Here is a 13,174-nt window from a genome sequence, read left to right as displayed (position 1 = left end):
TCTACCCTTAGGTACTATACCTTTCCTCAATGTTCATTCCCAGAACAAATACCTTATTTCAATACCAATGAAAGCAACACATTTGAAACCACTATTACTAATATACTTGAAATTTGCAGGTTACGGATCAGTTTATATGGATATAGGATGTCCAAATATCACATGCGAAGATTGTGGAAGCTTTATGTGGTATGAGGAAAGAGTGGATAAACCACATCGACCAAAAAAGCCAAAATTCTCTATTTGTTGCCAACGAGGAAAAGTTCAACTACCACTACTTTTAGAACCACCAGAGATTTTGCAAACACTTCTAAGCTATGAAGGTGGTCGCCGCTCAGCGAAATTCAGGGAAAAAATTCGAGCATTTAATTCTATGTTTGCATTCACATCCATGGGTGCTAAAATAGATCATACGGTCAATATACGACCAGGTCCATATGTATACAAAATTAGTGGGCAAAATTATCATAAAATTGGAGGGCTCATACCTGAAGAAGGAGAAACCCCAAAATTCTGCCAGCTTTATATCCATGATACAGAAAATGAAATCCAAAATAGAATGCGCTCCTTCAAAAAGGGAGCAAAGGCAGAAGAACTTGATGCAACCATAGTTGAAGATCTAAAGGAAATGCTTGACAGAGAAAATCCCATTGCCCAACTTTTCAGGATGGCAAGAGATCGATTATCTGCACCTGGAACAGCAAATGTCCGTATCAAGTTACTTGGTACTAGATCAACAGAATCAAGACAATATAGCAAACCAACTTCATCAGAAATTGCTGCTCTTATAGTTGGAGATTTTGGAAATTCTAATGGAAAAAGAGATGTAATAATAGAACACAAAACTATGGGGTTCCAAAGGATAACTGAATTACATCCTTCTTTCATGGCCATGCAGTACCCATTGTTATTTCCCTATGGTGAGGATGGATTTCACTTGGAAATTCCATATTCTCAAAAGAATGGAAGAAAGCGAGAGAATGTGACAATAAGAGAATATTATGCATATCGAATACAACAAAGAAGCTTGGAAGGAAAGACCCTCATCTCTGCAGGAAGATTATTTCAACAATATATTGTTGATGCTTTCACAGCTATAGAAGAAGATCGGTTGCGATGGGTAAGAAAAAATCAAACAAAGCTACGCACTGAATTGTACAAGAATGTATGTGATGCAGTTGTTCGTGGAGATACCATAGCGGCTGCTACTGGTAAAAGAATGGTATTGCCCTCATCTTTTACAGGCGGGCCACGATATATGGTCCAAAACTATCAAGATGCTATGGCCATATGCAGACATTTTGGGAATCCAGATATTTTTATGACATTTACTGCTAATCCAAAATGGCCTGAGATACAATATATGCTTGATAAAATTCCGGGACAACTTCCTGAATCCAGACCAGACATCATCACTAGAGTTTTCAAGCTCAAACTTGATCAACTCATGAAACACGTAGTGCAAGGACAACATTTTGGCAAAATAATATCAGGTAAAGATCCTTACTTTAAAACTTAACTTCATCAACTACACTACATATACCTTTTATCCCTATTAAGTATTTAAAATTCTTAGTTAAAACAATATTTTGTAATTTAAATAATATATATATATAATATATATATATATATGAATATCATTGTCATTAAATATACATGTTTAAAAAAAATTACACTTCTTTGTAAATATATATACATATATGTGTGTGTATAACACAAAAAATAGACATTCTATTTTAATCTAATATTTTCTTTTTCAGCATTATACACCGTAGAGTTCCAAAAGAGAGGACTTCCTCATGCTCATATTCTTCTATGGCTTCATCAGAAAAATAAGTACCCAACAGCACAAGACATAGATAAGATAATAACAGCAGAATTACCATCTGAAACACAAGATCCAGAGGGTTTTAATGCTGTCACACAGTTAATGGTGCATGGACCATGTGGAGAAGCAAACAAAAATTCACCTTGCATGGTTGATGGTTTTTGCAGCAAAAATTATCCAAAAAGGTACAGCCCTGAAACAACGATTGATAAGGATGGATTTCCTACCTATAGAAGAAGGGAAGATGGAAGACATGTCCAAAAAGGAGACATCAGGTTAGACAACCGCTATGTCGTTCCTTATAACCGAGATTTGTTACTCAGATTTCAAGCACACATAAATGTGGAATGGTGCAACAAGTCAAGAGCCATAAAGTATCTTTTTAAATATATCCACAAAGGCCCTGATAGAGCAACTGTGCTGATAGAAGATAATGTGTCTCCCCAAAACACACAAACACCACTCAAGATAACAGAAGTTAATGAGATCAAAACATACTTGGATTGCAGGTATATTCATCTGTTTAAGTCTTTAAATTTATACTAATTATCAATGTCAATTTTGATTAAAAAAAATTATTTAAAACACTTGAAAATATCATATGCAGGTATGTCTCCGCATGTGAGGCATGCTGGAGAATTTTTGATTTTGATATACACTACAGAACTGTGGGAGTTACCAGATTAAGCTTCCATTTGCCCGGTGAGAACTCGATCACTTTAAGAGATTCAGACCGATTGTCAAATGTCATTACAAGAGAAGGAATTGAAGACACCATGTTCACGGAATGGATGAGAATGAATTCAATCCACCCCGATGCAAGAAAGTTAACATATTTGGAATTCCCCACCAAATTTGTTTGGGATAAACAAAACAAAATATGGAAAATAAGGAAGGTCGGAACAACAATTGGCAGAATTTATTATGCACACCCAACATCAGGTGAAAGATATTACTTGAGAATTCTATTAAATATAGTTCGGGGGCCACAAAACTACGAAGAAATCAAGACGGTAGGTGGCGTGACGCATGCATCTTTCAAACAAGCATGTAATGCTCTAGGTCTCTTGGATGATGATAAGGAATTGAATGAAGCATTGGCTGAATCAGGGCATTGGGCAACAGGTTTCCAACTGCGGGACTTATTTGTCACTCTGCTCCTTTTTGCAGAAGTGACAAATGTCAAAGAATTCTGGGAGAAGAATTGGCAATTGTTGTCTGAGGACATACTCTACAACAAAAGGCGATTATTTCATCACTTCGGTTTGCAGCTAACCGAACAACAAATTCAGACATACTGCTTGATTGAAATTGAGAAACTTTTGATCAAGAATGGAAAGCAGCTAATTGATTATGATGGAATGCCATTACCAGAAAAATCAGCAATAGAAGCCTTGGATAATAGACTTATTCGAGAAGAGCTTAATTACAATATTCAGGAATTAGAAGAGGAGCATGAAAGATGCCACCCATTACTAAATGAGCAGCAAAGAGAAATATACAATCATGTTATAGATGCTGTGACAAGTAATACAGGAGGACTCTACTTTGTTTACGGCCATGGAGGTACCGGAAAAACCTTTCTCTATAGGACAATCATTGCAAGGCTCAGGGCTGCAAAGAAAATTGTGCTTGCTGTTGCTTCATCAGGTAATTAACTACTTAATACCTTATTCTTTTCTAAACATAATATTCATTCAATTGAATCATTCAAATATATCATAAATTCTTAATCTATATAAGACAAATCAGCAACATAAAAAATACCCAACACAAAAAATACTTTATACAAAACAAGATATAATATGCAGAGATAGACTGTAAGAAACTACTCCTTAGAATGCAGAGATAGACCGGAAAAAATACTTAGCAATATTGGTGAGATAAGTTACCTCGGCGGTGTCGTCGAACATGAACTCGCCCAGGTTACTGTTGAAGCCAAGACACACTGTCCCACAGCATCTCTCACCACGCCACCACAAATGTCAGTATGAAACCAGAGAAATCAACAAAAACCCAAAACCATGCAAATTTTATCTGAACCTACAACTGACCCCTTTTCTTCCATTCCCTTAACAGATTATCTTTCATTTTCTTATGTGGTCCGTTCGTTCATCATGTACTATAATTACATTAAAATTAACAGAGTAAAGATTCCCTCTTAGATACAATGTAAAAGTGTGGTGAATTGTGGAAAGCTGAGAGTGGAGAGGGACAAACCTGATTTCGGGATAGACCGGTCTTTCTTGCCAACAGATGCTTATCTGCATCGCTCGGGTACCTGAGAAAGAGACCACAAAATGACATCAGTTTCCTTCCCCTTAACTGTAAACCTTCCCTCACACTCCTGCCATGGTGGGTATCGGTGGCCATGATTAGATGAAGGATTGATTAGGGTTAGGGAGAGACAATACAAATCAAAGTACGCCGCCATGTCTGTTGAGATCGACCACGAATTGGGAGAGAGGAGCTCAATTTTCTTCTTGATTTCCCCCTTTTACAGCCACAATTTTGATAGACCATAAATTTCATGTTTCTCACTTTGAGCCCCATTCACGTGATTTTCCCCTTCTGTTGATCTTTTACTTTTGTGTTTTAAATATAAACAAAATTATGAATTAGATTATTTAAAATATTAAAATATAATCAATTATATGTTTTTTAAATACATACTTTTCTTTAAAGATTTCTAACCGTAAAAAAAGATTTGATAAAAACTAACACATCATGACTATTTCAAATTTCAAAAAAAAATCTTAAAAAATTATGGCAATTTAAACTTAATATCATTAAAAAATATTTAATTCACTTTATTAACAAGACCCCACCTTGATTACCAGGAAAGTTCACAAATAGAAATTTATATAAAGTGAATTTAAATCATACATAAAAGCCCTTGATATTTTAAATACATAGTTCAAAAGTTACAAGTATAATTACTCAGTGGAAGAATCTGATGATCCAATTTGTTACTTTTTTGACCTTGATGATCCCAGTTTTTTTTGATAAATTAAAAGAACAAACGGGAAAATTTTAAAAAAAATTAAAATTAGATGATTTAAAATATTTGAATATAATCTATTATGTATTTTTTAAAGGATTATTATGCATTTTACAAATACTTTCTTTTCTTTAATGATTTGTTAAAAAATAAAACTTCATAACTATTCCAAATTTAAAAAAAAAATCATAGTTAATTATACCAATTTAAAATTAATATTATTAAAAAATAATTACTTCGCTATAAGACGTATTCTTCAAAAGAATTTTAACCTTTAACACACCTGTTTCAAACATGATACTTCAAAGAGAGAATCAGTGGTTGAACCAAAAATTAAATTTATTATCTATAAATTGTTTTCGCATAATGAACTATTGCACTATTAATTTATGTTAATTCTTATAAACATTGAAAAAAATGAACACACATAAAAAACTATTATGCAAAAAATAAATTTAATTCTTATAAAAATATAACTCCCTCACCCCTCTTTATCTTAATTCCAGGGATTGCATCACTATTACTACCAGGAGGTAGAACAGCTCATAGTAGATTTCAAATACCATTGGATCTTTTTGAAGAGAGTACATGCTCAATAAAGCAAAATACTCACCTTGCTCAATTAATAAATCAGACAGATCTGATTATTTGGGATGAAGCACCAATGACTAAGAGATTGGCATTTGAAGCCCTTGATAGAACATTGAAAGACATTGTTGGTTACAAGAACCCTGACAAAACACTCAAGCCATTTGGAGGAAAGACAACCCTTCTTGGGGGAGATTTCAGACAAATACTACCTGTAATACCAAAAGGCCAAAGACAAGACATAGTCCAATCATGTATTAACAGGTCTTACTTATGGGACCACTGCAAGATCTTTATGCTGTCCAAAAGTATGAGAGTTAGTGATAGTTCATCATCTTCCCGACTTAGTTCATTGGCATATGAATTCAACAAATGGATATTGCAGATTGGTGATGGAAAAATAACAACAATTTGTAGAGAAGGTGAAGATATTCCAACATGGACAAAAATACCAAGCCAGTATCTACTAAAGCCAACAGGTGATTCAATTAAACAAATTGTTGACAGCACATATCCAAATTTGCAGAAACAGTTAAAAAATGAAGACTATCTCAGAGAAAGAGCAATCCTCACTCCTTTGAATGATACAGTTGATGACATCAATAATTATATCATTCACATGATTGAAGGGACAGTAAAACAATACAGGAGCTCAGATCAGATAGACAAAGCAACTGATAACATAGTTGAACAAGAGATCATGTACCCGGTGGAGTTCTTGAATACTTTAAGTTTCAACGGATATCCAAACCATTGTTTGGACCTCAAAAAAGGAATGCCAATTATGCTACTCAGGAACATCAATCCAGCCCTAGGATTGTGCAATGGAACAAGACTAATTATTTTACGCCTAGGAGACCGGGTAATAGAGGCAAAAATACTAACGGGAAGCAACATTGGTGCAAAAGTGCTTATACCACGGATAGTTCTGACGAAAAATGATTCCAAGTGGCCTTTTATCTTGAGAAGAAAACAATTTCCAATAAAAGTTTGTTACGCAATGACAATCAACAAAAGTCAAGGTCAGTCATTGAACTATGTGGGATTATATTTGCCAAGACCTGTATTTAGTCACGGTCAACTATACGTTGCGGTGTCAAGAGTAACATCACCAAAGGGATTGAAGATACTTATTGTTGAGCAAGACGACACATATGCACAATATACAAAAAATGTTGTGTACAATGAAGTTTTTAATGAACTTCCTCAATGTAATTACAGTTGATATATCTATATATTCTACATTTTCATCAATTTAACAGCTTTTTAACCTTTTAAAAAAATAATGAACAACAAAACTTAAAAACATACCCGTGCAACGCACGGGTTTAATTTCTAGTTAGTAAAGAATATAAACTGATTATTATGAACAATCTATTATTGTCATTAATGTAAAGGTAGCCAATTTCAATTATTATTAGTTTTTAAAAATTCACCTCAATTTGTAATGAATAAATAAAATTTAAATAATTTAAATATTTCATTTTAAATAAGATAAATTGAAATTTTTTAAATTTTAATATTTACTTTTAAATATGTGAAATTGAAAAGTTTAACAATTAATAATTAATATAATGAATAATAAAGTGGATGTAGTTTTTATTTTAGTTTTCAATTTATTTATTTAATATTTTTAATTCAAAAGCAACTTACTATTTTTTTATTTGTTTAATGCTATTTTTTCAAGTGTGCTTTACATATGTATATAGAAGATAGATATTTATTTATTTGGAAAAACCAAATATATATATATATATATATATAAATAATTAATTTGGGAAATAAGAGCCCCAAGTACAATATAGATAGATATATATTGATAGAAAACTTTTTATTTTAAAAGTATTTTATCTAAATTATTTATTAATAAATATTATTTTGTTTTTTATTTTAATTTTTTAAATTTTTATCAAATGCAAAGCTCAAGTCAATTTTAAGTCTATGATTGTTGTTGTTTAATATAAGTAGTTGAATAGCTTTTTATAATAATTTTTTTTCAGTTTTTAATTTTTAATTTTTTTTATTTTTTAATGTATTTAATGTAAAGGTATGTGAGCTTTACATATATATATATAGATATAGATTAGTTGTGAGTTGTGACCCATTAGAAGTGGCACATACAATTTCATGTATCATACGTGAATATCAATTAATAAGAAGTCATAAATGTTAGATAGAAATGTAATTTTGATCGATATTTAACAGATATACACAATAGTGATAATTTTTAACTATCGCATAATTTAGCGGATGTTTTCTTAGTGCGTATGTCTATTGAATGTCACTCCAAAAATGTATTTCTAAGTGTCTATCACTCATAAGAAAATGTGTTAATTAGAGAACGTATCTATGACATTTCTTTTAGAGTATCTTCATCCCTAGCATCTTAAATTTGAGCTCTTACATTTTTGTATGCCCAGAGTGTTATACAGGATATGATCTAATTAAGAAACTTTTAAGGAACTTATGCATATTTCACTCAAACCATGAGTTCTTAGAACTATTCCACTAGTCCTACAATACCGCATATATTTATATTTTCTTAGCATTATTTCCACGTAATTTAAATTTAAATTTAACTACTATAGAAAAATTAATTTTTAATTTAAGAACTCAATAAAGCAAAACACCTTGTGCAAGAACTTGATTCTTAATTAAGAACCAAGAGCTCCACATCGTTATCCATTGATGGGTTAAAAACCTAATATCTAGTTCTTAGGTGAATAAAATCAATAAAAATGCAAGTCTTGCAATTCATAACAAGGTTAAGAAGTCAAACATGTGTTGGAGATGCTCTCTATTTACACCTTAAAATTTTCAATATTTTACATTTTCAGATTAAAACAATTATGTTAAAAAATTATTTTTATTTCAATATTTTAAAAAATAATCCAAGATATTTCTCATACAGATTAATAATGATAATTACGCTACACTTTCTCTTCCATTTTATATCTACTCGTTTTTTCTTCTTATCTCTTACATTTTTTCTATCTTATCACTTATCACATCGTTTAGTTATCTTTATTCTCTTTCTATATCTCTCAAGTGAACAGTTGTGTCATGTCATTTTTCCGTACCGATATACATAATGAGTTATGATATATACATACATCTCCACTCATTTTTCACCTTCATTTTCTATCTATACACACCTTCACCTCTCTTTCACCTTCATTTCCTATCTATTTCTCTCTCATTTATCTCCAATCACCTATCACATCTTTATTTTTTCTCTCATTTCTTCCTATCTCTCTTCTTCGACCTCTTCACACCTAAAGAATAGGTGTGCAAGGTCTAATTATTCATCTATTTATCTTTTCTCTATCAATCAAATCATCTATCACATTTTTACTTTTTCTCTTTTCTTTTTATCTCTCTTCCTCCACCTCTACACACCTCAAAAGTAAGGTGTGAAGAGATGAATATTCATATTTTAGTCCACAAACTAGAAAAATTAACAATATTTTAACGTGTGCATGGGTTTGCGTGTGCATACTTTTCAAAGCTACAACACAACATCGATCTACGATTGTATATATATATAAAGATCCTCCAATATTCATTTGAGATACTTTCGATCGAACATGAATATCAAGTATTGCTTTTAGCTACCTAGCTAGCTAGAGCTTCATGTTCCAAGATGGTTAAGAATAATTTTATTAAATTTGTTTACTCTCTGATAATCTTTTATTCTTGGTCTCTAAGTTTCATGATCATGGGCATGGCACAAAGAAACGAGACAGTGATGGTGAAAGTGGGAGGTGTTATTGATCTTACTGGAATGGTTGGGAAGATGGGGTTGAGTTGCATCAACATGTCCCTTTCAGATTTCTATCTTTCTCATCCTCATTACAACACTAGGATCCAATTCAGCTTCAGGGATTCTCATGGAGACGTTGTTACTGCTGCTGCACAAGGTACCTACCCTCTGATCTCTATAATGTACTACTGTTTCTGTAATTTTCATTTGCATGCATAAGGGTATGTGCTTCTTCATCCCAAATTTTACTGCATTATGACAACAAAGCACTCTTCAAACCTTGAATTTTTCATCTTCTGGTTATTAAATTTATATCACATTGAAATTTAGTACGCGCGTGTCTATATGATGCGGATGACATAATTCAAACATTAGCTATGGTTTTTAGAGGTTGTTAAAAACTACTACTAAATTATATTGTGTGTCCGTTGAATGTCCCTGAAAATCATGTGTCAGACTAACATTTTCCTGAAATTAGTGGACAAACTTTGAGTTTTATAGTAGCCGAATTAAAACATTTAATAAAAAAAATATGTAGAAAAAAAATTGAAAAACAGTATTGTGACGAGCTTAACAAGATTTTAGCAGCACCCCAGAAGTTTCCCATTGAGCCATCAATGTCCAGTTGTCCACTTATCACTCCCGAGTCCCAACCACCTTTCTTTAGTTGCAAAATGGTAGAAGGAAGAGATATGTGAGTCCAAATTATTGTTCTTACTTCTTAGCTGCATGTCGGCTCCATTATTTTCATTCACTCTTGTACTTCTTTTAAAATGAAATATTATATATATATATATATATATATATATATATATATATATATCGTTAGAAACAATTCTTCTCAACATTGAGTCCAGTACCCAAGCTAATAAAACCTGGCAAAAACTTAACCACTACAACAAAACCCTCTAAAAAACCTATAAAAACCTACAAACAAAACCAAACCAAACTAGCAACCCCTAATGTTTACACGACAAGAAGAGATCCCTATTGAAGTCGAAAGTAATGACATTTTCAACCGAACGGGATCCTAGAGGTCCCCATTTTGTACTTTTGTTCATAGTTAAAATATGTGATATTAAACTGAGAAAGTTTTCAAATGATATGAACCCCAAGAGAAGGACGAGAACCTCCAATTGCTTAGGATTCGTGCTCAATCTCGCATGTAAGCTTTGGCTTTTCTTTTTTACAATAAAATAAGGATCTTGATCAAATCAAACTTTAAACATCATAAAAAATGAGGGGTAATTAGGCTAATTTACGAATCAGCTCTCTTTGGAAAGATTTTTTTATTAGGCTAAAACTTATTTAATTGGCGTAAAAATTATTTTAAAGGTTTGTGGTAGATAATTATTTCAGTAGCTTATAGCATATTTAATAAGTTATTTGAAGTAGCTTTTAACTTATTAAATTTATTCTTATTTTTATCACTCATCGCATTATTAAAATTTCATTAGCACACATTTTTTATATTTTACAAAACAGTAAATTAATACCCTTTTTATCAGACTCATCTCCTCTACAGTTGTCGTTGTTGCACTCATTTTAAATATTTTAATTAATAATTTAAAGAAACATAAGTTTACTTTTTAAATATAAATATAAATTTAATTATAATATCCTATATAATAAAAAAATATGAATAATGAAAATAAATTTTAAAATAATACTATTTTTAAGATGATAAATAATTTTAAATAAATTAAAATTTCAAAAATGATAATTATTTTATATTAATATCATATCTATATTGATGGGTAAATAAATTAATTTTAAATATAAAAATATTTATACAAGTATGACCCTTTGATGTCATTTTACAATTTTACCTTGTTAAACAGTTACCTTGTGTCTAGCTTCTAATGCTATTACTTTTCAATCTGCTGAGTGGTGGAATCCTAACTCAGGCTCTCTTTGCTGATGCAGCTTTATCTGCTTAATATATAAGTTGTGTGTTCCCTAAAAAAAGGCATATATGATATTAAATAATAATATTGCATGAGTATTTTTATGGAATATAAGAAATATATTGAAATACAAATTTTAAAAGTTTTTAATTCTGAAAATTTAAATATTAATCTAATTGTAAAATTTAAATAATGATGTTTATAAATATATTATTGATTGTTAAAAATACAATTAGTGTTGAATAAATAAGTAACTAAATAACTATTTAGAAAGATAACTAATATTGATTTGATTTAAATTTAAAACTCATACCATATATATTACAATATGAGAAAGATAATTAGTGTCTTCATGAAATTCAAGAATTATAAATTAAATTTGATATATGTGAATAGATATAAATGAAAATGGCGAAAAAGAAATATATTTAAATATCACTTAATTAGAAAGAAGAAAAAACTACTCTCCTTTTTATATATAAAAAAGTCTCCTTACGTGATAAAAAAATAAATTAAAGTGATTTTATCTTTTATAGGACCACCCTTTTTTTTTGTTGCCCAGCTCCACAAGTCGATAAGGTCCCCTCCTTTCTTTGACAAAACTTATTTTCTTTATTTTTCAATTTTCAGTCATTGTTTGTATTATTTAAATAAATATTGATATTAATATACAAAAAATATCAATATAAAGAGTTACTACAAATGAATTAATATATATATATATATTCTTATTATATTTTACTATGTATATTTTTTGTGGTGAAAAAAGGGAAGTGTCCCAAGATTTTAATCTACTTGCATCCAAAAGTTTTGGAGCAATACCTTTTTTGTTATACTAGAAAAATATCATAAGAATATATATATATATATATATATATATATATATATATATGTTTGTCAATTTTGTCAATGTGTCAAGTATTTTTTTAGACTGATGAAATACATATTTAAGGTTTCATTTGATGGATAAGGTATTGATTAAGAATATGTTTATTATAATTTCCCTCAATTACAATCTCATACGAAAAATATCAATTCAGATTTTATGTTTTCTCTACGGTCAATAAATCAACTAAGCTCTTTAATTTAATAGTAATTTCTTATGTATGTAAATTCTAGTCATTGATTACAAAAATCAATGGTATATAATTGTGCACGAGGGAGCTATTGCTCCGGAGATCCTAATTCAAAAAAGATGTATCTTTTGAGAAACCAATTTGACTAATTAAATTTGACATATTTTATACTTTTTATAGGTAATTAAATACAAAAGTTTTGATTTATTTTAGATTTATCATTCTTATAAATGTTTGTGTAACAAATAGTTAAACATTTTTACTTTAACTACATATTTTCATACAAATTTTCAAAAGTGAAAATAAAATTATTTATAAAGTATAAAACAGTTTAACACAAACACTCAATCAAACTGTTACATTTTATTTTATCAAACAATGCCACATTAAAATTAAAATAAATATAAATTTCTTTTTTTTGGAAAATAAATATAAATTTCTGACGTGACGGAAATCAATTGAACGTTTATGTAAAAAAAACTTTACACTAACATCAACATTTTTCTCTTTTGTTATGTTATTAATGGAAAATAACATTTTATCAAACAGCTTTGGAACTCATACAAAATGAGCAAGTGCAAGCTATCCTTGGTCCTGTAACAACAATGGAGGCAAATTTCATGATCCATTTAGGAGACAAAGCTCACGTGCCTATCATAACCTTTTCAGCAACAAGCCCCTCTTTATCAATGCTCAAAAGTCCTTATTTTTTCCAAATTGCACACAATGATTTAGCTCAAGTGAATGCCATAACCTCCATGGTTCAAGCTTTTGGTTGGAAACAAGTGGTGCCCATTTATGTTGACAACAGCTTTGGTGAAGGACTCATCCCTTCCTTAACCATTTCTCTGCAACAAGCCTATATCAGAGTGTTGGGAAATAATCTGTTGGGGAGATGCTGCAACTCTTGGATTGATGAAGATGTTGATGACGGAAGCACTTGAAGATTCAAAGCGTGCATAAGCACTAACCTTTAGGTTCAATTCGCCCCCACCAATTAATATGTATTGG

The 13,174-nt window shown here is 30.6% G+C and overlaps 2 protein-coding genes across 2 annotated transcripts; both read left to right on the top strand.

The window, feature by feature from the left end:
* The first annotated feature begins 52 nt into the window (after positions 1-52).
* LOC130725933 (uncharacterized) lies at positions 53-6,671 on the top strand. The gene is made up of 4 exons (XM_057577130.1): positions 53-1,493; positions 1,761-2,337; positions 2,436-3,478; positions 5,336-6,671. The coding sequence occupies exons 1-4, from the start codon at positions 68-70 to the stop codon at positions 6,640-6,642; spliced, it is 4,353 nt and encodes a 1,450-aa protein (XP_057433113.1). The 5' UTR covers positions 53-67; the 3' UTR covers positions 6,643-6,671.
* Positions 6,672-9,022: 2,351 nt separating this feature from the next.
* On the top strand, positions 9,023-13,107 carry LOC130749767 (glutamate receptor 2.1-like). The gene is made up of 2 exons (XM_057603144.1): positions 9,023-9,337; positions 12,713-13,107. The coding sequence occupies exons 1-2, from the start codon at positions 9,061-9,063 to the stop codon at positions 13,105-13,107; spliced, it is 672 nt and encodes a 223-aa protein (XP_057459127.1). The 5' UTR covers positions 9,023-9,060.
* The last annotated feature ends 67 nt before the right edge of the window (positions 13,108-13,174 follow it).

This window comes from Lotus japonicus, chromosome 1, assembly GCF_012489685.1.
Source record: "Lotus japonicus ecotype B-129 chromosome 1, LjGifu_v1.2".
Classification (NCBI taxonomy): Eukaryota; Viridiplantae; Streptophyta; class Magnoliopsida; order Fabales; family Fabaceae; genus Lotus; species Lotus japonicus.
This window is presented reverse-complemented; position numbering and strand designations above follow the sequence as displayed.